This window comes from Terrapene carolina, unplaced genomic scaffold, assembly GCF_002925995.2.
Source record: "Terrapene carolina triunguis isolate 2854851 unplaced genomic scaffold, T_m_triunguis-2.0 Scaffold238, whole genome shotgun sequence".
NCBI classification, from domain to species: domain Eukaryota; kingdom Metazoa; phylum Chordata; order Testudines; family Emydidae; genus Terrapene; species Terrapene triunguis.
In genome coordinates, this window is record NW_020664589.1 from 12,339,148 (window position 1) to 12,364,195 (window position 25,048).

The 25,048-nt window shown below is 42.5% G+C and overlaps 3 protein-coding genes across 3 annotated transcripts; 2 read left to right on the plus strand and 1 right to left on the minus strand.

Annotated features, from left to right (window-relative positions):
- Positions 1-346: 346 nt before the first annotated feature.
- Positions 347-13,421, plus strand: PPP1R26 (protein phosphatase 1 regulatory subunit 26). Its single transcript, XM_026657297.1, has 4 exons — positions 347-479; positions 1,876-5,715; positions 10,046-10,163; positions 12,231-13,421. Exons 2-4 carry the CDS (start codon positions 1,937-1,939, stop codon positions 12,258-12,260), a joined length of 3,927 nt encoding a protein of 1,308 aa, XP_026513082.1. The 5' UTR covers positions 347-479; positions 1,876-1,936; the 3' UTR covers positions 12,261-13,421.
- Positions 13,422-15,362: 1,941 nt separating this feature from the next.
- On the minus strand, positions 15,363-18,397 carry CUNH9orf116 (chromosome unknown C9orf116 homolog). Its single transcript, XM_024206640.2, has 3 exons — positions 18,252-18,397; positions 17,153-17,231; positions 15,363-15,615 (listed from the first exon to the last, which is right to left on the minus strand). Exons 1-3 carry the CDS (start codon positions 18,395-18,397, stop codon positions 15,427-15,429), a joined length of 414 nt encoding a protein of 137 aa, XP_024062408.2. The 3' UTR covers positions 15,363-15,426.
- Positions 18,398-19,497: 1,100 nt separating this feature from the next.
- On the plus strand, positions 19,498-23,633 carry MRPS2 (mitochondrial ribosomal protein S2). The gene is made up of 4 exons (XM_024206651.3): positions 19,498-19,579; positions 20,729-20,851; positions 21,457-21,586; positions 22,424-23,633. The coding sequence occupies exons 1-4, from the start codon at positions 19,552-19,554 to the stop codon at positions 22,965-22,967; spliced, it is 825 nt and encodes a 274-aa protein (XP_024062419.2). The 5' UTR covers positions 19,498-19,551; the 3' UTR covers positions 22,968-23,633.
- Positions 23,634-25,048: the final 1,415 nt, after the last annotated feature.

Sequence of the window (25,048 nt, forward strand, 5' to 3'; positions counted from 1 at the left end):
AGTGACAAGGCAGGGTACCGGGGGTGACGGGCTGGGGTCCCTGGAGGTGACATCCCTGGGGTGTGCAGGGCTAGGGGTCGAGGGCTCCCTGGGGGTGACAGGCTGGGATCCCTGAGGCTGGGCTGGGGGAAGGGGTCCCTAGGGATGGCAGCCTAGGGTGTGTCTGGAAGGGATTGGCGGTTGCAGCCCAGGAGGGTGGAGGTGGTGATGTTTGAGCAGAGAAGCCAAGGGCTGGTTAGGAGTGTTTCTGGGTTGGGGTCCCTGGGGGGTGGGGAGGGGGTAGGCAGAGGCCAGTGTGAGGTGGGGCTGAGGAAGACCAGTGCTTTGATGTCTCCTGATAAGGGCATCTCCTTTAGGAAGGCGAAACTCAGTGTGCCTGGCCATTCTTGGGCACTGAAGGTACCGTGGCACTGTTTGTGGGCCATCTACTTTGCAGTGATCGGACTCTTCAGCTGCTGTTCTCAAATCCTTTTGCCGAGGTAGGTTGCAATCACTGTGTCCATTTACAGCAAGTTGCTGAAGGTTGTGTGGCAAGTCAGTGGCTCAGCTCTGAAGAGAACTGTGTCCTCTTCAGGTCTACGCCCAACCAGCAAGAGTCAGGATGCTAACGTTAATGTCCTGTCCAAACTCCACTTGGATAACTAAATTCTACCTCCTAAAATGTCTGTGCTTGTATTTGGGTGCAGTATCCCTCACTTGCTGTCTTAAATTACTGTGGTACATTACTGTCTAACATTAAATAGCTGCTATGTAACTCCTTAGAAGTGGCTGCATTTCAAGACTCTGTGACTTGATAGCTGTGTATACTCTCTGTAAAGTACTTTGGGATCCTTTGTGCATAAAGATGATGAATGTGGTTATTATAGGTAGTCTATTGCTTTAATTTAGTGGTGTGCAATTAAGTTCCGGCAGCCGCTATTAAATGATTGGCAGTGGCCCACTGACGTTATGGGTGGATAACATGACACAAAAATTAAACCCAATCCCCTGTGGATAGCTGTGAATTTTCAGTATGCCAACAATCCCATGTTCAGATAATGAAGACATTCGCTATTCTGGAAAGAAAGAGGTTAATAGGGAAAAATAGTGATGTGTACAGAGCCAAAAGCTTAAACGTATTGAATGCATTACTCGGGTAACTAGCCCAGTGTTCTGATTCTCTCTCACTCTTAATTCATTTCTCTCATAACATGATTGTTTAACTTACCACCAGTGCTTGAAAGCTTTTGGGGGTTTTTATGAAGTATACTGTAAATTATACCACAGAAAACTTGGAAACTATTTAATCATCCACATTCTTTACCAGTGACCCTCAGTACATGTTACAAGTAAAGTCTTCTCGGCTGCTACTAAGTAATGACCACCTAGCTAGGTCACCAGTTCACCTGTGGTTCCTAATTGCTTGACACTTGAAAGGTCAAAGATACTTGTATTTTATTAGAATGTGCATACTAGGGGTAAACCCTTAACTTTTTTTTTTTTTTTTTTTGCTTGACTATAGAGAGAATTTATAATGGCATGTGTCAGATTGCTCTGGGCACCAACCAAATGGAAGAACATTCTTAATCAATACCCTTAAAAATTAAATGATACAACAAGAGCAATGCTCTAAAACTAATTATCACGGGGGGGGGGGGGGGGAATCAAGAATCGATATTTAGAGCCAAAGGCTTGAGTGAGAATGTTTTTATACCAGAACATTGTGGCAGGGAGCCAAAGGATGAAGGAGCAGCAAAAGCATTAGCTCCGTTGGGCTTTCCGGGATGGGAAATCATGTAAGGCAAATCGGGGTGACTCTGCCTAGACTGGTGGGATTTGAGCAATGACCTGGGCTGCTTTTAAAATGGTGTTAAACTGTTTTTTCTTTTCCCTTAGGATGGACGAGAGACCAACCTGAAAAACAGTTCTTTTGCGGACTTCTTCATTGCCTGCTAGAATGTTTCTTATGAATGCCTCTCCTTTGATAGCTCTGCAGACAAAATGGGAGTCCTTTGGACAATCAAGGAGCTGTAGATACCCTGTTTGCTTCTCTGAATCTGAAGAGGATGTTACTAGAGCATCTGTAAGTGCAAAAGTTCAGATGATCATAAACAACCTGCAAAGTCAAGAGTCTTCCCTGGGTATGAACAATGATTACGACTGTATTACACAGAAAAAACGAAAGGGAGAAAAAAGGGGTAACAGACTTACATCTACACAACAGCACACTAAATATTCCAAGCGAGGTTGCCCTGCTGATTCTGATGGCACAGAAGTGGAAGACAGTTCAGAGTTTGGGACCCTCCTGTTGCAGTCTGATAGTGACGATTCTGTTGATCGAGACATAGAGGAAGCCATTCAAGAGTACTTGAAAAAGAAAAGCAAGAGTATCCAGCCATTGCCAAGCAATGCAGAGTGTTCAGATAGAACAGATGGAGACAAGAGGGTCAAAAGGGAACTCTCACAGAACAAGGTGACTAGAAATCTACTCCCTATGAAATTTAAAGCTGAAATGGTGACTGAAGGCTTCATTTCTGACCACGTGGGAATTTGTGAAAAGCTACGGTCTGCTTCACCTCTGAGCATCAGTAGTGATGACTCTTTTGAACAGAGCATACATGCTGAAATTGTACAGTTCTTGAATGAAAAGAAACAGCAAGAAACTAATAAGTGTGTAATTGTGGAGGATAAAAACCTAGAACAGAGAGAAACTCAAGTGAAATCTATGTTTAAATGTAACAAAGAATCAGCTACCAAAGCAAATCGCAGTACTTTAAAGCAAGGATGCAAAGCACTCCTCTTAAGGCACCAGCCCAAACTAAGGAAGACCAATGTACAATCTAAATGTTTGAAGTCTAAAATCAGTGAAGAGCCTAGTGACTTCAGTAGAGGAAACCAGGCACATTTTAAAATGACTGCTACTAGCCAACCCTGGGTTGTTGAGCAAAATAAAGAAGGTGAAGGCAAGAGAAATTTCTGCAAAACCGAAGGGGAACAAATAATTGAAAGCACACACTTATCTGATTCAAGTAGCGATGATGGTATCGAAGAAGCCATTCAGCTTTATCAGCTGGAGAAAATCAAGAAAGAGGCAAACCCTACAACAGACTTGCAAAAAGGTGTGGCAGACATTTCGGCAAGCCTAACAATTAGCTCAACAAAATGTGCATCGGCAGAAGACCATAAAAAACCCTTAAGCAGCAAAAGGAGAGAGATGAGTACAAAATCTACACAATTTAAAGGCACTGGCAATGAATTTAACAAACTGTTTAAGCCGTTGAAAAAAGCCAGAAGTTGTGCATCTCCAGTAAACAAAATTGCCAAATGCGAGCTCACGTTGCAGGCTTCTTGCAGGGCAGACACGTCTGCAGAACTGATGTGTGCGGAAGCCATCCTTGACATTTCCAAAACAATCATGCCACCCCAAATGGGAAGTGAGGACAAATCATTTGCAGCAAACCCTTTCTTCTATCCCCAAAGCATGCCGTCCTCCCACTGTGAAAGTGACAGCAGCCCTGTGGATAGCGATGATAGCATAGAGCAAGAAATCAGGGCTTTTTTGGCTCTCAAGGCACAGTCAGAAAGGCTTGTAACAAAACCTGATAATTTGTCCCACTCTGTGCAGAGGCCTTTGTCTTCTGAGCGTAACAGTGTAACTGGTGGCGTTGAACCTTCCCTCCCCAAAACACTGAATTTATCGTTGAGTCGTAAAAGGAGACTTAAAGGAGAAAGCAAAGTAGCAAAACAGAGCATAGACAATAAAACAGAAGGGATGGAGATGGGGTGTACCCATGCAGGTTATGGTAATAGCGCCAAAATGCCAGTTTTGCAAGATGGGAGTGGCCTGAGCTGTCATAGAAAAGCTTGTGAAGCTGGAAGGTCTGGTAACAAAGAAACAAGTCAGCAGCAGATCTCTACAGAATTTACTGGGCTTGTTGACAAGCACGTAGCTTTAGACTTCGCAAACAGCTTGATGCAGGTTCAGAGTAACACAAGAGAACTGATAAAAAATACAGTCCAGGCTCAAGAGAGAGATGGTACAGATGACAAGAGCAGTTCTCTGGACAGTGATGAAGATCTGGATAGCGCTATCAAAGACCTCTTAAGGTCCAAGAGGAAACTAAAGAAAAAGTCCAAAGACCAAAAAATCCAATGCAAGAAGAAAGTCAGATTTGGTGACACAGAAACCCAGCTTTTGGATGAACTCAGTAGCCTCCAGCAAAAGGACTGGAAATGCCAAAGTTCTATTCTGCTAAAAAGCTGCCTCTCAAAATCACGTAAAGATACTAAGGAAAATACAGTTAGAAGCCCCCAGAACAATGTAAATGGCAGGCTCTCAAAGGGAAGAACAGAAAGCATAAAGGACTTACCGTTTGCCTTGCAGTTTAAAGAAGAATGTAAACCTAAACCAGTTTGCAACGAGAATAACCTGGAGGCAGCTAAAAATAAAAGATGTTCTTTGACTGCTACTTCAGCAACAGATGACAGCAGCTCTGTGGATAGCGACGACAGCATCGAACAAGAAATTAGGAAATTTTTGGCAGAAAAGGCTAAAGACTCTGCAAGCAGTATGGAAATACGGAGGGATAACTTAACTGCTGACTCATTGAGAGTTACCAAACCACGTGCAAATAAAGGAAAAGCAAAGCATCAGCTAATTGAAAATGAGACTAACATGTTATCAGGTCAGAGTAAAAAAACTAAAAAGGTATCTCATCAAACAGATGAATTGAAAAGCTCTCGGAGAACTGTAGGAGAAAGTGCAGTAATGCATGATGGTGGGAAAAGTGCATCCTACGCAGAGAACGTGTACCTCCATACTACTCTAGAGTTGAAGGCTGAGCAAGGGACAGTATGGACTAAAGGTTTAGCTGCTGGTGCTTTGTCTGTAAAAGGAAATTCATTAAGTAAAAAGAGTACTATAGAGCCTAAGCAGAAAAGCCTTTCATCTACACACAGCAAAGGTGATGGGTGTAAATTGCAAAAATACTTTAATGCTAAGTCTAATTCCAAAAGAAATAGCACCTTTCAGTTAAAAATTTCAAGCAAATTTATAGCTGGTCTAAAGTATGCTCGCGATAGAAAGAAATCTGTGCTTTTAAACAAAAGGCAAAATGTAGAACTTTCACTTCCCCATAGCAGCACATTAAGGACTGAGGTAGCTCTCCCGAATGTTTGTGCACTTGAACAAAAAAGTGGAGCCTTGGTGCAAAATGGGGACCTTGGTGGAGAGGGAAAGACGGGAATAAAAGAAGCCAATTTTACTCAGAGCCTCATAATAGAGGAGACAAGTCTCCGTATAGCAGAAACCTGTGAAAAACTGGAGGCTGCTCCTTTGCATGTTAAAACTGAAGCAGATGATTACAGAAAGGATAACACCTTGGGAGACAAACAGATGTATTGCAGCTCAGATTCAAATCCAGATCCCCAATTGCAGGAACCCATCATGACAGCAGTAAATGGTGACAGAGTTAGCGTAGGAACATTTATTTTTGAGAGCCAAAACACGTACACTAAGGAAGAGGAAGGAGAGAGCCAGCAAGACAGCAGCAGGCAGGAAGAAATTAATGTACCCAACTCTAGTTTGGAAGGGAAAATGTTAGCCCAGCAAAGTAGAGAAGCTGATTGTAAAGAGGACCATGTTCAGGAAACTTTAGACAGAAGTTCAGCAGAATTTAGTGACCTAGCTGTAGAGGAATGCACAAGTTCCCTGGTGAAAAGCGAGGTGTCAGATTTGTAAGTACTTTTTTTTATAACAATATTCAGTCTTTAGAAAATACCTATCATTGTAAATATCTTGATAAAACATGAGAATAAAAGGAAAAAGATGGAAGATACTGATATATATCATGTGTACACTAATGTGAAAAATCCTATTTAACAGGTGTATCATGGATAAATGTTTAATTTTTTTTTTTGTAGAATTTTGTAAATTATTTAAAGTGCTTTAAGAAAATATTTTTATAATGATTTTTAGGGCATGCATTACTACAGGATGCTGTATTTAACATGTAAGTGTCATAGATAAGAAGATAGCATGGCTAATTATGCTTTAAATTATACGGTGCATCAAAACATACATATATTGAAAGTGAACCCATTTGTGTCCACAATGTATTGGCCAGTTGCTCAGAGAGCTTAGAAAACAACAGCAGCTGATTAGGAATATTACAGATACTGAAGCACATTCTCTGACATTTCATGGAATTGGAACTATGTTAGAACAGCCTCATGTAGCCATTTTCCACTTGGGTCCCCATCTTGAAATTAGAACTGCTCTGCTGGACTACTGTAACTAACACAGGGCCACTGAAGTCAATGTAGCTCCATGCAGATGCAGGGGTCTGTCCCTATAGATTCAATTGCAAGTTCAGGGACATGGTGTGGAGCAGTCTTTTAAGGGCTTCCTGCTTCAACTCTGGGACTGCTGAGTCCTTTTTATCTGCCAAACATTCTGATAACCTCCTGTAAGCAGATGCTTCAAAGCACAATTGCAGTTCAGTAAAGTGAAGCGGCTTTTTGCTTCTATATGTTCATTCAAACAACATTCTTTCAGTGGATTGCACTAGATCTACATGCTGCTGAAGTATCCAAGGCCAAAATAATTCCATAGGCATTCTTTAATCTCATTTTGATGCCCAACAATTACATGATGAGTTTTGGCCTTCAAAATTAACTTTATGTTGCATTGGAGTGTCTTGTGTCTAGTTTTTAACAGTGGTTTCTATAAAATGCATCTCTGCAAAAATCTGATCCCTTTCTACTGTTTTGTGCAATAGAGCAAACTTAGGCTTGCTACAGTAAACACTTCCTTAAAAGCTTTGACTGGCAAATATTTTGTTTGAGTGAGATCCTGGGGTATTTTCAGTGTCCCTACTCCATTCACCCCTCACACCCCCATTCCATCGAGAGTAAAAATCAGGTTGTTTTTTTAAATGGGACACTGATGTTGGAATAAGAGCATCCCCACACAGAGACTTGCACTGAAATAACTAAAATATATGAATTAAAACTGATTTAAAGTTGTTTCAGTTTGTGTGTAGTGAAGCCCTTCAAGTCAGTCTGTATCTTTTGTATCAGCGGTTTGATTTGTCATTTCTGTAATAATCTGGTCTTTTTAAATGGCTAACCTCTTCCAAATCTCTATCTACCACCCATCTATTTCTTATTTCAACAGCCTGTCTGAGGCTGGCCTTAATTTCCCAGAATAGAGCAAAAGACGTCAAGAATGCATCCAGTATTGCATTTCATCCCCCTATGTGCTCTGATCTTGCAGAGAATTGACAGGCTATGGCATAGAATAGTGTAGTACTAGTAATGTTGTTATAAAAAAAGAAACAATGACCTTTATGTCTAGACATCTTTTGTGTGCTTTATACTGTTGTGCAGTTACACTTAAAAATATTTTAATAGTGGTTGTCTGGCATCTTATTGCCTGACCACATTTGATTTTTAGATTAAATATTTACATCAGGTCACTGCAAATTTTAATTTAGTAATAGTACACCTGGAAAAAAAGTTTTATTCTAAGCCCCCAAACCTGCAATCAGTCTGCACAGGGATAAGGTTCTGCCTGCCTGAATCTGATTGCAGGATTGGGGTCTTTAGTTTGAAATTGGGATGCAAGCTAGTATTTTAAAATAGCAGTTTTCCAAATATATTGCTTTAATAAGATTAAGCTGTAATTGTTTTTAATGATGGAAGCACTATATACCCTGTCTGTATAAACTAGGCTGAGTGTTTCCTCAATTAAAATTTCAGTAAACCAACATTAAGATTTAAAAAGTGTCTCATCCCCCAATTGATGTGCATGTGGTTGAAACCTTTCTTGATGTACTAATTCACTTTCAGTTAAGATGCAGTTCCTTGTAACTTGTGCTTTAAACTAATCTAATTTTTAAAGAGCACTTTTTTAAAAATTGAAAAACTTGATTTGTATATAAGAAATGGTGTGAATTCATAAGTTTATAACAATTAATAAATTGGGTTCTGATCATGAACCATGAAACCAGCAAGATTTCAAGTGGTTTGTATCAACATCCTGAGTCGAAAGATTGATTCAAAATGAAATCTTTTATTCCCTGCCCATTTTTTTTTTTTAAATGCAAAGTTGTCAAGAACTGCCAGCAGTTTTTGTGACTAGGGTCAGCTGGATTAAAAAAAAAAGATTTACTCCTGCTTCCCTTGAAGACCATGGCAAAACTCCCATTGACTTAACTGGGAGCAAGATCAGAGGCCCTAAACATTCATCTGCTCCTGCTGCTTATTGTCTCCTCCCACTTCTGTACACATCTTATCTGAAATCATAATTCTGTGGCTATGACACCAGGAGTCTGGTTTCCAGTGGGAAGAAGAAGCAGGAACAGATTTTAAAAGTTCTGGGTTCTATGTAGAGTGAAAAATTCCTAGTAACAATAAAGAGAGCCAGAGGAGAACCTACGAAGCTATAAGAAGAAGTGTGACTAGAATGTAGTTTGTAGAATTTCATGAGTGACGTGAAAAAAGGGGTCTGTCAATCTAGAAGTTCTAATGGCTCCCAATTGCACTGAGATCTGGGTTGCCAGATGCTCCAGCGCTGCAAGGGAAGTAATAGTCGGCACCTTTCTTCCCCTAAGCTTGTGGACAAGGAGTGGGATCTTTCCTCAGCTTGCCGTAGCAGCTTCTGAAGACTGCTTTGCAGGAGCATTATTTTTGCTCTCTTGGGAGGTAGGCAGAGGTCAGCAGGAGATAGTGGGATTGGAGATGGAAAGCATTTGTAGAGACTTCACTAAGGTACTTGGGCACCACTAACCCCCACCTTCCAGGATCAGCAGCACTCACTCTTACCCAGCACCACTTCTCCAGTATCCAGGACCAGTATACACTCTTTACAGCACCCAGGACCAGTGCTGAGGATTGGAGGCAGTGTGGGTGGTTGTCTGCCTGCACTGGGAGAGGAGGCGGCGAATGGTTTCCGGCTTACACTGGGGTGTGGATGGCTGGGGTTTGAGACTATATTGGGAGGAGGGTGGTTGGGGATTAAAGATATTCTGCACGTGGCAGAAGTTTGTCTATTGTGGCCTGAGGTTGCATTTTGGTATGTGACCCAACCAGTCTTCCCTGATGTTTCTGTCATAATGTGTGCCTTACGGATACCTCCCTAGATTGCTTTGATGCTTCTCCTGAATTTTTCAAACTTCATCCCCTTAGAATTGCTCACTAGTCAGAGAAGCAAACTGTCCACAGGGCACTTTATTCTAAACACTACACGTCACCTTCAGTGTTGGCACCACAGCCATACGCAGGCTGTTGCCAGGCTTCTTCCCATGCTGTGTTTGCAACAGCATCATTCTGGACACCATTCTCATCAGCCATTCACTAAGTCAAGAAAATAAAGCCTGAGTCTTTGGAACAATAAACAATCAATATGAAACTAATAGACTAAAGGCTGCCCAGTTCAGGAATAGTAGCACTACATTAACTGAGTCAGTGACTCTGTGAATTTATGTGGATTTAAGCTTCATCCAGAACCTGCTTTGGGATCACAAAAGAGATCTGCCTGACCCCTTCGTACAAGGAAATGTCGTCTTAGGCACAATACCAAAATGGTTTGAGCTTCTGCTTTCTTTGTACTGAGGAATGCCTTATTGGCACTCGTCAAAGAAGCCAATGATTGAAAAGGTATGGAGCTAGACTAACCCTCTTGACCCTACCTGTGACACCTCCAGGTGATGGTTGAAGGTGCACTGGCATGCCCCTGCAGTGCATGTCCTGTAGTTACAGTGACTCCAAACTTCCTTTAGAGGTTGGTGTTAGCCTTTTACTGTTCCATATTTCCTCTGCAGTAGACAAACTCAGATCTTAGCAGGTAAGTAAAGGAGAAAATGACTTACTTTAAAATCATCCACTGTCTTATTTTAAAATGTAATTATTTGTGATTTTTAACTCTGTGCATAAATTCTGCTAATGTAGGTTTTAAGCAATTTAAAATATATATATTTTTGATGCCTAAAGCAGAAGTGATTATAATGCAGATCTGTTCCACTTTGCCTACTGATGCATATTTTTTGTTGTTGTTATTTTCCAGTTCTTTAAGAACCTCTATTGATCCTGGATTGACAATACAACCTTATATAACTTTATCTCCAACACAGCTATGTAAAAATCTTACTTTAAAAATCCAGAATGGAAGGAGAGAATTCCAGGTAGATTCTTTTTTTTTTTTTTTTTTTGAGTGCCTCATTTTTTAATCCTCGGGGTCCCAAAGTTTAAAATATTTAAACATATTGAGGGCCTATTCATTGCCATGGATCTTCTCTGGAGCTTACTAAGTATACTTTATCTTATACTTAATGCTCCATATAAATTGATCCTAGCAGGAATCATCTGTAGGGGCCTTTTTCTGGTTAGAATGGACCAGGCCATCATTGTAGAAAAGCCTCCTCTTTACCTTACTTAATGCACAATTTTAAGAGCAGACTACACTGAAGCATTTATGCAGCATGCAGATGCAAGGAGAGAGAACCATTGTTCATACACATATCCTAAATGCAGAAGTCCTGTGTTGACCATGATATACATTGTATGTGGACTGGATAATCTGGAGGATTTGTAATAAGATAATGGAGGCTTTCACCTCTAGGTCAGCTGTGATTTTAAGTTGCTTGTATCTAACAACGGCCTGGTGACCTGTGTGCAATGAATTTGACAAGTCTCAGTCCCATTCCCAGTGTACAGATGTCCCCATTAATAAAGCCACCACTTCAAATGGCATTAATTAGCGCCTTTCTTGGCAGTCTCAGTAGAGAGGTCAAGAATTAGATGGGACCATAGAGGTTCCTCCAGGTCAGGAAGAAAGTACATGTTTATGCCTGCACTGTCTATTCTTTACCTGCTCTGCTACTAAACAGAGGATTACAGTCCCCAAAGCTGTGAATACAGCACTTTTCACCAGTACTCCATTCATCTAAAACTGGTAAAGGTTAAGTGTTCGCTATATTTCAAACTCTGATACAACACTGATGGGCTCATTAAAAATAACTAGGCAAAGAGATTTGTAATATTTGTCTGGTGGGGGTGGAGAGGGAATGAAGGGTTGTCTTAAAATGTTTGGAACAAGTGTTTCCAGAGGCTGAAAAAATGTTATACTAATAAATTCTGGATTAGTCACACTTAGAGAAAATGTAAATTTACAACATCTGACATCAACATCTTAGCTTAGGACTAAGCATATCAACAGCATCCCTGTGATAAATACTCAAATACAGTGTAAATTTTTTAGACTAAAACCTGTGTAAATACCTAGGGAAAAAAATCAAATGTCCTAACACTCTCTTTTAGTATGGGCAATTTTCTTGATAACCCTATGGAAAGACTTTCCCCCCCCCTAAATCATGTTGGTATGTTTAATCTAGGAATGGTGGGGGTTATTTGTTTTGCTTTGTTTTTTGGTGCTTTCAGAAAGTGTGCTGCATGTTTGAAGGCAAAAAAAAAAGAAAAAAAAAGAAAAGAAGCCTGACTTGTTTCTCAGGGTTGAAAAGCAATGGAAATAACAAAATAATGTATGTACTGCACTTCACTATGACACCACCCGTAGTTTTTAGACCAGCTAGTAGGCTTTCTGCAGGCAATTTTGTAGCTCATCTGCTGTTTAAAACAGCTATTCAAGGCTTTTCCCACGACAGTTAGAAGTTTTACCAGTTAGCATGAATATTATCCAAATACCCAGGTCATGGTGATGTTTGATTCTAAAAATGATGGAATAATCACTTTGTTTCCTAAAAGGAGGGATGAGTTTAGTTGTGCAACTTGTATTATTTCATCTAAAAGTGGTGTGGGGGTGTGTTTCAGCTCTTTATAATGATACACAAATACAGTTCTGTGCAATATTACTTTATTTTGCATAGCATCTTTAATACAAACTGTATCCCCAAATGTGCTACAAAGTTAAATTATGCAAGGCAGCCTGTTGTGGAAGATTGTGAGATAAACCATATGTAACAAAGTGAAGCATTCAGCTCAAATATCAAAACCAGGGAAGAGGATTAGGCATAAGAGAGACGATTTTTTTTTTAGGTGAGATTTTAAAAATGGTGGAGAAAGTATGTGGTGGAGAGATATGGGCAGGTAAATGTGAGTAGTTTTCTAAAAAGAGGCAGTCCTCTCTGTAAACTAATCTCATCGGTAGAAAAAGTGGACGGAATAGTAAAATTGTGTAAAATTGCCTGAACTGTTTCTTATTTATTCTGCACTGTGTTGACTTTGTATTTCAGGCAAAGAATTGGAAACAATGGAGGAAATGAAGACATGCCCTGAAGTCCTAGAAGAGAAGTGGTAAATGAGAAAGCAGAGGGCTGATTTTTTTTTCTAAATTACTTCGGTTTTTCTTTGGAAGCCATGTGATAGATATTGAAAATATAAACCCTTTGGGTGAATTTCAGCCCTTGCTTTATTATACTTGTTCAACCGCATTGACAGGTTATAAATGAAGGCAGAATTCTGCTCGGTATTTCTGTATTTGAGATCACCAAATATTGTGTGGTGTAATAGTGGAACTACACCATGGGCCTCCTCCAAAAGTCTTTGGGAACTACAATAGGTTTTAGATCAGGCACCATATATTTGTATTTGTTTATTCTGTGTTCATGCCTTTATTAGACTTACTATTCAGTTTCATTATTGATCTTGTTAACTAGTAAAGTAACCTTGCCTTTCTTGCATTTTTGAAAACTTCGCCCTGTCATGCTTGATCCATTTGGTTTTATAAGACAGTATAAAAATGATCCATGTCAGACTGAAGTTTTCTTAAGAAAATGTTATGAAAAATATAGGTTGCAGTATTACCTGGACACATCTCATCTATTATACCAAATATTATTTTCAGCCAGCTGCTGGAAATTTTTCATAGCTTTTAGTTATATATTACCAGTGTGTTGCACTGTTAAACTAGGATAGTGTCTCCTCCATAAACAAAGTTCTTGAGACCTATAAGTGGAAATACATTGCACAGTTAGAACTGCAGTGGAGTGTGAGTTATATAAAATGACACAGTTTCATTGGTTGTATAACTGCATTTGTTGCAATAAAACTTTAGAAAATATTTCTCTAGGATTCATTGCCCTTGTTTGAATAATTCATTAAGAAATTATAGTCTTGAGACAGGAAGGAATAACAAATGTTCTACAACAAATTAGTTAACAATACTATTTAAAGGGTTAATATCTTTGGGAAAACATGGATCTTGAGATATCCTGGTCAGATTCTAAACAACATAGAAACAAAGATTCAAAAATTCATTCATCCTTTAGTACCATGCAGTACATGAGCCAAGAGTTGAAAGGATCACTTGTGATTGAAGAAAAGCCTATTAAGTATATGTAGATCTTTGTTGTAAGCTATGTTAACTGAACTACCACTTAATTATAAGTAACTATATGTTGACTGGAAGGGGTTTAGCAAGGATTTCTACCTGAACACCTGAATATCACTTAACCATAATAAATGTGTGTTAATGGATGTCTTTTTTTCTAATAAAAGTTTATTCTTGAAATTCTATAGTGATTTTTTCCAGTTCCATGGTGAAACATGTTTGTGTTTCCTAGACAGAAGCTATTGAAACTGTTTACAATGAAATTTCTTTAAAATTTTTGTATCTCCAAACCTAAATTTGAGGGTTTAGCTACTTGACAGTCTCTCTCAAACAAATTTCCCTCATGACATCTTTTCTCAGCTTTATGAACACAATTCCACCTTAAAACTCTTAATTTTGTAGTTGCTTTGTCAAATCCTCATAGGAAATGTCCTGTTATCAAGCAAGGTAAAAAGCAGTGGGAAAAACATAGTTTAACAGGACAAGATTTGACTTTTAAGGTTAATATGTTGGAGCATTTTTGTTAATCTGCTACTGTAGGAATTATTTTACGGCCAGTTTATGTACTTCTATTCTTCTAAGCGGTATCAGCTCAAGTTATTGGTACCATTTAAACTACTGTTTCTTGCAGTAGACAAGAGTCTATGTCACAGAAGTCACCATTGTAACTGGTACAGATTGTGTTCAATAAATGTCTGTTCTATTTTAGCGAAAAAACTGATGATTATTCATATCAGATGATGATGATGATATATTTCTACTCCAGCAGTAACTAAGTATGTTAACCAGAAGCTACTAAAGTTAGACAATTATAAATCAGTAGGTTCAGATTACTTGCATCCAAGAGTTTTGAAAGAGCTGGCCAACGAGCACTGTGGACCTTTAATGTTGATTGTCAGTAAGTCTTGGATGTTGACAAATTGGAGAGAGAAGAGCCATGAGAATGATTAAAGGGTTAAAAAATATGTTGTATAGTGATAGACTGAGAAAGCTCAATTTATTTATCTTAGCAGAGAGAGGATTAAGGGGTGATGTGATCACAGTCTATAAGTACCTTCATTGGGAACAAATGCAGATAATGGGCTCTTCAACGTAGCAGAGAAAGATGGCTCACTGGAAGTTGAAACTAGACAAATTCAGACAGGAAATAAGGTGTAAATTTCTAACAGTGAAGGTAATTAACCATTGGAGCAATTTACCAAGGCCCTGATGGATTTAAATCAAGATTGGATGTTTTGCTAAAAGATCTGCTCTAGGAATTGTTTTGAGGAAGTTCTGTGGCCTGTTCTACAGGAAGTCAGACTAGATGATCACAATGGTCCCTTCTAACCCTGGAATCTATGAATAAGTGTAGCCCTTACTTGGCAATCTTAGCAGAGACCCAAGATAGGAGTGGGCCGTAGAACTTCTCTGACATACCCAGCAGTGGTGTTTGCTGGGCATTCCTGAGGCACACTGGCAGGGCAGCGTGGCATGGGAAAGTGTGTGTGCTGACTGCCTGTGCTGTACTGTAGAGTGGAGCCATCCATTTATGTTTAACAAGCATTAAATTCACTTATGTTCACAGGCATTTTAAGAAAACAACAAACATTTTTCCGGATTTTTTTTCTTTATTAACACACCTGCTCTAAAGCAACATTTTGCTCTTATTACTCTCTCAATGACAGCGATGTCGTCCTGTCTCAGTTACCCATTTTATTCTGTTTTCATGACCTTTCCTACTATGTCATGCTAACATTGGATCTAGGCTCTCCTTCAGCAAGATAACCTAAAGTCAGACATTATAATACAAGGTTCCCATTGCAGCTTAATGATGCTTTAATGGCATGTAGCATTATTGTAACAGAAGCCTGTGTTTGTTGTGGTGAATCATCCTGCAAGCTAACGTGGCAGACGGAAGTATATTTAACATCACTCAGTGCAGGAGTGCACTGTTTCCAGTCATGCTTTCAAAGAGAGTCTTAGGAGCTGATTTAGGAGAGAAGCAGAAATCCTAAGGAAATGTCAATGCTATTGTTTGCTTGTTTGATTTTTTTAACCAGGCAGTAGACAGTAAACTGAAGAACAGGTGTCATACTGCAGACATTATGGCTGAAACATTATTCACAGTGGGATGGCCCACTGCCATTGTAACTGGGGTGAAAGTTGAGTCTGTCGTAGAAGGTGATAAGGTTATCTATGCCAGTCACATCACTTTTCTCCATGTAGGTGTTGAGCCCTTTATTCCTATACATGCCACACTTTCCAAGATGTTTTGAAAATGCATGTGAGGTAATGTTAAAGGAGGTCTGTGGGGGAGAAAAGCAAGAGGAAATATTTTAGATACCCATATGAATAGCATCTCTGTGTTTTACAAGAGCTAGGGTATAATTACAAGGGCTCTAAATCTTCATGCTTCAAAGCATGAACCAAACACCAGCCATGGTCAGGAAAAAAAACACCTACACATCCACCCATTGTTTGCGTATTTTTAATCAAGGGCTTTGTAGTCTAGGAAACTTGTCCTAAATTTTGCTGCAAGGGTGCTGGTTTCTGCAGCACATGAGTGGAGCAGGCCAGAGATGTTACACCAACTTCAGCTAAATTCAAAAACTGAAATTCTTACATAGTGTATTAATTCTTCTATCGCAGAAAGGTATACTATGTGTGAGTGGGGAGAAGAACTAGGGCCACCTTCTGAAGCTTCAGGCATTGATCATCACACATTTCCCTGTGTGTGGTTTTGGTTATAGTTTATTTTTTCACTTTGGCAATCCCTATGTTCCACCTCGGTTTTTCTGATTTTTTTTTTTTTTTTTTTTTACGTAGTAGTAGTAGTATAATTGTTTGTGGGGGTGTTTGTGAGTAAACACCTTGTTCTCTTTGGCATCAGACTTCAGCCACAAGTTGCCAGAGACTAACTCTTTTTGTTTATTTAGGAGGGGAATATATTGTGTCCAATTAAAAAATCATTGATCCTACTCCAGTGTGTTTCCAAAGAGATTCTAGATCAGTGCATCTGCCCCCTTTTAAACTACTGCGTCTTTTCTTTCTAACCCTCCTATACTGTAAAATTCACTGCTTGGAGATACCAAAGCTTCTGGGTGGGATTTTTCAAAAGCCCCTAAGTGACATGAGAGCACGTGTCTCACTGAAAGTCATTTACAGGCTTCTGAAAATCCCACCTTCTGATTTCAAAGATCTGCTGAGACCTACAATATGAAAATAGAACTATGGTGCCCCTCAGTTTTTTCATGAATTATATTACTGTAATTTTCCTTCCTTTGTAAGTTGCTGGCATGGCAACATGAAATGCAAAATTGAATAGCAATTGAAAAATTCGCCTATTGGGTCTTATACAGGAGACCTAAATTTGAACCACTGCTGGCCACCATCAAAAACCCTTAAATTTAACAAAAGGTATAAGGGTAAAATAAATTCTGAACATCAGAATTCCCCCTTGCCAATTTCCCTTGACTACTTTTCAGTATTCTGTGCCTGTATTCTGGTTGGCTGTGCCACACACGTACTGTTTCCCTACCCAGTTTGCTCATGCCAAGAAAAGGCGATTTCTGGGCAGAGGAGGGTGAGTAAACAGTGCCTGCAGGATAATATATGCATTTTAAAATACTGCAAACCGTAGATACTCCTGTAAGGAAGGTAATGAATTAGCCTGAAGTGAATTGATATTTTTTTAAAGGAACAAAGCAAAAAGCGTAGCTGAGTATTTTTTTAAAGTACTCCTACAGATAAAGCAAATAACTTATTCCTCAACAGGTACCTAGAGTTCACTTAAAAGGTAAGATTGATACACACTGTAATTAGCCTTGTGCTGCATATACTTACTGGCATTTCATGTACAGTAGGCGCTTTGCTTCCATAGATCTGGTTGGTGGTCCTGTACCTTGGATGGGGCTCATTCGTTCTACACAATAGAATGTAATTTTACTTGGTATGGTTTCTTTCATACAAACTGTATCCCACAGCACTCTACAGAGTTAAATAGTACAGTTTATGGAGATAAGTTACAGTAACAGATGGACATTAAGAAGTGCAGACAAAGGAAAAGATGCTTTTTGGGATGAGATGGGGAATGGATAAGGTGGGGAGAGATGAGAAGGCATTTCTAAGGGTACGTCTACAGTACGAAATTATTTCGAAATTATTTGAATTTTCGGAAGCGATTTTATACATTCGGTCTTGTGTGTCCCTACTAAAGCGCGTGAATTTGGCGGCGTGTGTCCACAGTACCGAGGCTAGCATCGAATGAATGCTGGAGCAGTCCACAGTTCCCGCAGTCCCTGCCGCCCATTGGAATTCTGGGTTAAGCTCCCAGTGCATGATGGGGCAAAAACATTCACACAGGTGTTTCTAGGTGTGTGTCGTCACTCGCCCCTCCCTCCGTGAAAGCTACGGCAGACACCATACTGCCAGCAGACGGTGCACCGCCTTTCTCCTGATACTATCCGAAAATTCAAATAGAATAATTTTGAAATAATTTCGTACTGTAGACGTACCTGTCTCCTGCTACTATGAATCCACCTCGCATGTCCTCTCGTCACCAGCAGTGAGACTGATGGGGCAGAGAGGAAATGTCTGCTGAGGAAACAGCAAGACAAGGATCCTGGAGGAATTTAAGAACAAGGACAATTCTGTTCATGCTTGACTCTGGAGAGCTGGGGCTTGAATGAAGATGGAGCAAAGCGCACTTGGGACCTCTGGCCATGATGGCTAATCTGGCTGTAGGTAATGGGGGACATCCCAGAGGCCTTTCGGGCCTTAAAATGGGTATCATTTTCACAATCTTGCAGAGGTCATGATGACTTCACAGGATCTCAGGTCATTGTTGCAAAGTGTGGCAACCTCTGGGTGCACCATGAACCCCTCCCTCTCTCTCAGCATGCTGCTTTTGCTCATATCACAAGTTGTATCAGCTTCCCCTCACCTGTAGCCCCGAAACCATCCTGGGTGGTTGAACCTGGCTGGCAAATGGTCATTAACTCTGTAGTAATCACTGGTTCTCTGGGACCGACCCTCCTCTGCCTCTTTGTTACAGGTGGTGAAGGCTTCCGGCAGATGCTCCTGGGACATTTTGAGCTAAGACCTTTTTGGGACTCTGGTCCAAGCTGGACAAAGAGGCAGGAAATTGACCAGGCCCACAAGAAACAGGGTGCTTAAGTAACAAACTGTGTTGCTAGGAGACAGGTGGTAACTTGGCAACAAAGAGAGAGGCCCTTAAAGGCACAGTACTGTTTCTTAGACAAGGGTCCAGCTTAGGAACACTTTCCATGCACACCACTGGGAGTAGTCCCTGGAGGGCTGTGGCAGTGTTAGCTCCTACTAAGCCCTGCAGTGGTTACAGGAGCAAGCCCTTAGTTCTGTTACTTTCAGTCCCCCTAGTTCAGAGGTTTTCCTGAGAGTATTTTGCATGCCTCCTTCTCCATCTGTAAATGTACCAGAGAGAACCCTGCTGAAGTGAAGAACTGAAGGTGCATTTGCTGACCCATATTCTCTCATTGTTTCCTGGCATTCCCCTTCTGTCTGCACCTGTTGTCTTTTATCCCATACTTACTCCCTGCTGCAAAGAATTGACCTTCTATCGTTTTGTTCTGTGTGCACAGCGCCTTGCGCAAGGGGATCCTAATCTGTGACGGGGGCTTTGAAGGGCTACCGCAGTCCAAACCATCAATACTGATCATTTCTAAAAAGGGGGTTGATCTGAGGAACAGGCATTTGCTCACCAATAAACCCGGCTGCTTCCAGGGGGGCTGGAACAATGTTTACAGGGGGGGGGTGCTGGGAGCCCTTGTGCCAAACTGTAAACCCTGCATCTACAGTATGGGAAAGTGCTTCAACCCAGGGGGTGCTGTAGCCCCCCTAGTTCCAGCACCGATGGTTGTTTCTAGCGCTTCACACCGGTGCGGGTCCCTGGAGAAACCCAGTCGGCCCCGGCTAGGAATCCAGCCAACACCTGCTCTGTGAGGGCAGGTTTTTGCAGCGTCTGCCTTTGAAGGGGGCATTTACAGGCTCCCTGCGGGGTCTGGCTCGTTACACCGGCCCCGGCCCTGCAGACGAGCCCGCGGCAGGGCGGGCAGCTCGGGCTCGCCGCTGGCGGCTGCACCCCGGCAGGGCAGGACCCGGAGCCAGGGCGGAGCTGCGGCTGGAGGAAGCGGAAAGGGCCGGTGCAGCAAGCTCAGCCGCCCTTCCTTGCCCGGGCTTGCTGCTGCCGCAGCTCCGCTCCGGAGATGGCCGCTGCCAGGCTGCTGCAGGCGGGTGAGGCGGGGAGACGGGGCTTCCCCTGCGTGCAAAGACTCGGGCTGCAGGGGGGCTGGAGCCGCGGGGAGCGGAGTTTGGGGACAGGCGGGCGGATCCGAGCCCAGGCGAGCGGTGCAAGGTGCCTCTCTGCTGCCCTGGGCCGTGGCTATGCCAGGCTTTTCCCTGGGGGGTCTCAGGCTGGGGCAGGGCGGCCAACCTCCAGCATGTAAAAATCCCCAGTGGCGTAAAAATCCGGAGGTCGTTTTTTAAAAAATGGAGCCTGGTCCTTTGCTCTCTGGTGTCTGAGCCTGGAGGGTGCACGTGGGTGACCAGGGCCGCCGGGGGGGGGGGGGGCAAATGGGGCAATTTGCCCCAGGCCCCGCAGGGGCCCCCACGAGAATATAGTATTCTATAGTATTGCAACTTTTTTTTTATGGAAGGGGCCCCCGAAATTGCTTTGCCCCAGGCCCCCTGAATCCTCTGGGCAGCCCTGTGGGTGACAGACGCTAAACACTTGCCTTTAAATGTGAGCTGAGCTTCTCCTGCCATCTCCTGATTCCAGGAGCTGGGGCTTTAAGAACTCCCCCGGCGATCTGGAGACTTGCCTCTTGTGGGGTTATGCTGCTGGAGTCTAGCTCCCCGGGAAACAGCCCCTGGGGTTGTTACCGAAATCAAGCAACCAACTTCCCGAGCCGCTGGTTTTGTAGCAGCTTCCCCCTTCTTCTCCCTAGCAGAGCTCCTAAGCCTGTGCCCCCTGCTGCCTACCCTCTCCCCTGCCAGGGTGTCTGCTCTATGTTTTGCTAGAGGAAGGGGGGCTGCTTGACTTGTTATGAGGTCCCAGTATCCCTTATGCAGAGCCTGCCCCATGTTCCCTGCCATCTGGTGTGCACACTTCATACTTCCCAGAGCCCAGTTGGAGGAGAGAAAGTTCTTAGATCTTTCTTAGGAAACTAGGCTCTAACACTGAGAGGCCCTGCGCAAGCCACTTCTCCACCACTTCTCCACGGTTTGCGCCTCTGGGAAGTGGGTCTAATATTAACCTGTGTTTCAAGGACTTGGGAAGCCTTAGTGTTTGTGGGTGCTACAACGTATTCTGTTGGGTGTCTTTATTTTACTACCCATCTGTTTAAAGCTTTTGTTTAATTTCTCCCTTCTCTCCATTGTCAGGGGTACCAAGGTTTCGCTGCCTGGGGTCCCTGGGGAAAGCTGCTCCCAGTACCTCACAGCTCAGCAGTCGACTTTTTGGAACTCTTCTTGCCCCGGAAGCGAATCAGCAGGTGGACCCCACTGGTAAGAGTCCTGGCCCTACCTACTTTAGGAGAGTGAAAGCAACCAGGCTATTTGGCTTCTACTATCCAAAGCAAGTTGAGTTAAGCCAACCATCCCTCTCTGATAGCCACTAGGTTTGCTTTAAGCCAGAAGATAATGTATCATTAAATTAATGAGCATCTCTTCTAAGCCCTGTTGGCTACTTTAATTTTCAGATTGTCTATGCATGTGATTTTCAGTACATTAGATTCCCCTCTAACCTATCTGATCACGCACCTAGGAGAGGAAGGAAGATTTTGTGGCTAAGGTCTGGGATTGAGAGTCAGGACTCCTGGCTCTGCCACAGACTTCCAGTGTGACCTTGGGGAAGTCACTTAACTTCTCTGTATATCTGCTTCCCTGTATGTAAGAAGAGAGAAATAATATGAGTCTTGAAGTGTAAAGCTCTAAGATACTTGGATGGAAGGGATTGTATAAATGCATTAACCGCCATATACACGCCCAAACATTGTGCTGTTATTGGCAATCCAGGACTAAATGACGCTCTCCTTTTCACACCACAACCGAACCTTTGTGCTGCACAAACTGGGGGCAGAGCTCAAACCTCTTTTTTGTCCTTCTTTCAGTTATTAGGAGAAAGCTTATAACCGAGCCCCTCAGACACCCGGACTTCTTCAACGTGAAGGAGCTCTTCTCCCTGAAAGAGCTCTTTGATGCCAGAGTGCACTTGGGGCATAAAAAAGGTTGCCGTCACAGGTAAGTTACACAACTTTGATGTGGCACCTTGGGGTTGAGCCAACACCCATTGAGTCAATGACTGTATTTCCATCAACTTTGGATCCGGTCTTTAGTTAAAAGAAGGGTAAGATTATTTGCCCTGTAAAGTGCTTGCAAGGTGGCTCCTTCCTAATGACTTTGGCAATAAGTCTGTGTTTGATTGTCATAGCACAGAGAAGGTTATTTTATTTGCTGTCACACGGGCGTGCAGCATTGGAAGCAAAAGGTTTTAGGCGTCCAAAGATCCCCGATATTCTGGGATTCCAGTGTAATGAAGAAGTGAGGTTTTTACCCACGAAAGCTTATGCCCAAATAAATCTGTTAGTCTTTAAGGTGCCACCAGACTCCTTGTTGTTTTTGTAGATACAGACTAACATGGCTACCCCCTGATACTTGACAGTGTAATGAGCTGAGTGGCTGGTGGGTTGGTTTAGAACCAAAATAAAACCAGATCCACCTGGGCAAGCCCCTGTCTATTGGGGCATGGTGCAGGGATCTGATTGGTTGATCAGGGCCTTAACTGCCCTTTCCCTTAAATGGAACACAGGAATTGCCAGACAGGATCAGACCCAAGGTCCGTCTAGCCCAGTGGCCTGTCTCTGACAGCGGCTAGCAGCAGATCCTTCAGAAGAAGGTGCAAGAAGGCAATTATGGAATAACCTGCCCCCTGGCAAATTTTCTCCTTGACTCCCATTGGTTAGAGGCTGGCTGATGCCCCAATGTAGGAGAGTTTCTATAGGGGCAGGGAGCATTTGGAAATGTCAGTCAAAAAATAAAAATGTTCCGAGTTCTTTATGTCTCATTCTCCTTCCCCAGGTTTATGGAGCCATATATCTTTGGCTGCCGCCTTGATCAGGACATTATAGACTTGGATCAGACGATGAAACACCTCCAGCTGGCTCTGAACTTCACAGCCCATGTCGCCTACCGCAAAGGGATCATCCTCTTCATCAACCGCAACCGTCAGTTCGGCCACCTGGTGGAGGTCACGGCCAGGGACTGCGGGGAGTACGCCCACACCCGCTACTGGCAGGGGGGCCTGCTGACCAATGCCCATGTCCAGTACGGGAGCGGGATTCGCCTGCCCGACCTCCTCATCTTCATCAGCACCCTGAACAACGTCTTCGAGCCGCACGTGGCCATTCGGGATGCCGCCAAGATGAACATCCCCACTGTGGGAGTGGTGGACACTAACTGCAACCCCTCCATCATCACGTACCCCGTCCCTGGGAACGACGACAGCCCCCTGGCGGTGGAGCTCTATTGCAAGCTCTTTAAGATGACCATTACCCGGGCAAAGAACAAAAGGAAGCAGATGGAGGCTTTGTATGGACTGCAAAACAAAGCGGACAGCAGTTAGATCAGCCTCGTGCTCTTACTAGCCCCAGTGCAAAATCTGCTAGCTCATCCATACCACGATGGTGTCCAGTACTCAGCAGGTTACGTACCAGGCGTCTTTGACTTGCCGGCAACATGCACAGGGCTTGGGAGGGAGGGAGGAGGGGATGGGAATGCTGGCTCCCACCCTAGCTCTGTACAGGTCTGATCCAGCTCCCATTGAAGGCAGTGGAAATATTAACATGAACTTCAATGAGAATTGGATTGGGTCCTAGGAGAAAGGTCCCTGGCCTACTCCTGAGGAGGAGATCCCATGGCGATGGCAGCCCCCGCTCTGCTGTCACACATCTGGGCTCAACTGTGATTCTTAACTTGCCAAACAAAACAAAAAAAGGTGAGTGGATTTGTCAATGAATATCAGTCACCTGTGGGAGCCACTTCCCCCCCAAAAGGAATTTCATCCAGAGCAACTAGAACTATGCAAGACTAAATAAGATAGGTATATCCAGTTTGGTTGCTTGTATTTGCCTCTTTTTCAAGGAGGAATGTGTAAAGCATCGGTCTTGTGATTTCCCTCCCCCACCGTCCTTAAACTTACTGTGATCTGAATTTAACTGTTAAAGTTCCCATCCCCTCTCCTCCCACTTCTCTTCTCCCTAAGAAAAAATAAAATATTCCTTCTTTTGCACATGCAAGTGTGTTTTATTAAATGAAAGCTGAGAAATCCCTGACAAAAATATAAACTGACTGAATGTCATTGGTTGGGGGAGAGAAAAGGTGTCTTACAGCCTAATCAGTGCCAAGTCTGAGTCAGGTGTTAGGTCATAGGCTGAGTATGAATTGCATCATATGATCCTAAAATACGGCTGGTAAAATCTCTACTCTTTCAAGTGTCCCTATCAGCTTGAAATCTGGTGAGTTTAAAAAACAAGTTAAGTAGTTTCAGGTTGTACACTAGCCCCTGAGTGACCCAGGCCCATTTTTGTAGCTTGAAAATCATAAGAATGGCCATACTGAGTCAGACCAATGGTCCATCTAGCCTAGTATCCTGTTTCTGACAGTGGCCAGTGCCAGATGCTTCAGAGGGAATGAACAGAACTGGACAATTATTGAGTGATCCATCCCATTGTCCAGTCCCAGCTTCTGGCAGTTGGAGGTTTTAGGAACACACAGAGCATGGGGTTACACCCTTGACCATTTTGGCTAAGTGCCACTGATGAATCTATCCTCCATGAATTTATCTAATTCTTTTTTGAACCCACTTACATTTTTGGCCTTCACAAAATCCCCTGGCAATGAGTTCCACAGGTCGACTCTGTGTTGTGTGAAGAAATACTTCGTTATGTTAGTTTTGAAGCTGCTGCCTATTAATTTCATTGGGTGAAACACCCCCCCCCACCCCCACCCTGCCGGTTCTTGTGTTATGGGAAAGGATAAATACTTGTTCACTTTCTCCACACCATTCATGATTTTATAGATCTCTATCATTACCCCCTCCCCGCCCCCAGTCATATCCATATTCAAGGTATGGGCATACCATGGATTTATATAGTGGCATTATGATATTTTCTATTCTATATTATCTATCCTTTTCCTAATGGTACATAATGTTGTTAGCTTTTTTGACTGCTGCTGCACATTGAGCAGATATTTTCAGGGGACTGTCCACGATGACTCTGAGATCTCTTTCTTGAGTGGTAACCGCTAATTTAAACCCCATCATTTTGTATAGTTTGGGTTATTTTTTCCATTTTGCATTACTTTGCACTTATCAACATTGAATTTTCATCTGCCATTTTGTTGCCCAGTGACCTAGTTTAGTGAAATCACTTTACTCTTTGCAGTCAGGTTTGGACTTAACTTCTCTTGAGTAATTTTGTATTGGCTGTAATTTTGCCACCTTTTCACCTACTTTTCCAGATCATTTATGAATATGTTGAATATCATAGTCCCCAGTACAGATCCTTGGGGGGGACCCTGCTATTTACCTCCCTCCATTGTGAAAACTGACCACTTGTTCCTACCTTTGTTTCCTAATGTTTAGCCAGTTACTGATCCATGAGAGGACCTTCCCTCTTATTCCTTGACTGCTTAGTTGTCAAA

Excerpts from the sequence above, each read along its gene's own strand:
- PPP1R26 (XM_026657297.1), top strand. The coding sequence starts at position 1,937 with ATGTTTCTTATGAATGCCTCTCCTTTGATAGCTCTGCAGACAAAATGG. Across the intron at positions 5,716-10,045 it reads AAAAGCGAGGTGTCAGATTT|TTCTTTAAGAACCTCTATTG; the intron begins GTAAGTACTTTT and ends GTTATTTTCCAG. Across the intron at positions 10,164-12,230 it reads ATGGAAGGAGAGAATTCCAG|GCAAAGAATTGGAAACAATG; the intron begins GTAGATTCTTTT and ends TTTGTATTTCAG.
- CUNH9orf116 (XM_024206640.2), bottom strand. The coding sequence starts at position 18,397 with ATGTCCCAGGAGCATCTGCCGGAAGCCTTCACCACCTGTAACAAAGAG. Across the intron at positions 17,232-18,251 it reads GGATGGTTTCGGGGCTACAG|AACGAATGAGCCCCATCCAA; the intron begins GTGAGGGGAAGC and ends TCTATTGTGTAG. Across the intron at positions 15,616-17,152 it reads CTACTGTACATGAAATGCCA|ACCTCCTTTAACATTACCTC; the intron begins GTAAGTATATGC and ends TCTCCCCCACAG.
- MRPS2 (XM_024206651.3), top strand. The coding sequence starts at position 19,552 with ATGGCCGCTGCCAGGCTGCTGCAGGCGG. Across the intron at positions 19,580-20,728 it reads TGCCAGGCTGCTGCAGGCGG|GGGTACCAAGGTTTCGCTGC; the intron begins GTGAGGCGGGGA and ends CTCCATTGTCAG. Across the intron at positions 21,587-22,423 it reads AAAAAAGGTTGCCGTCACAG|GTTTATGGAGCCATATATCT; the intron begins GTAAGTTACACA and ends CTCCTTCCCCAG.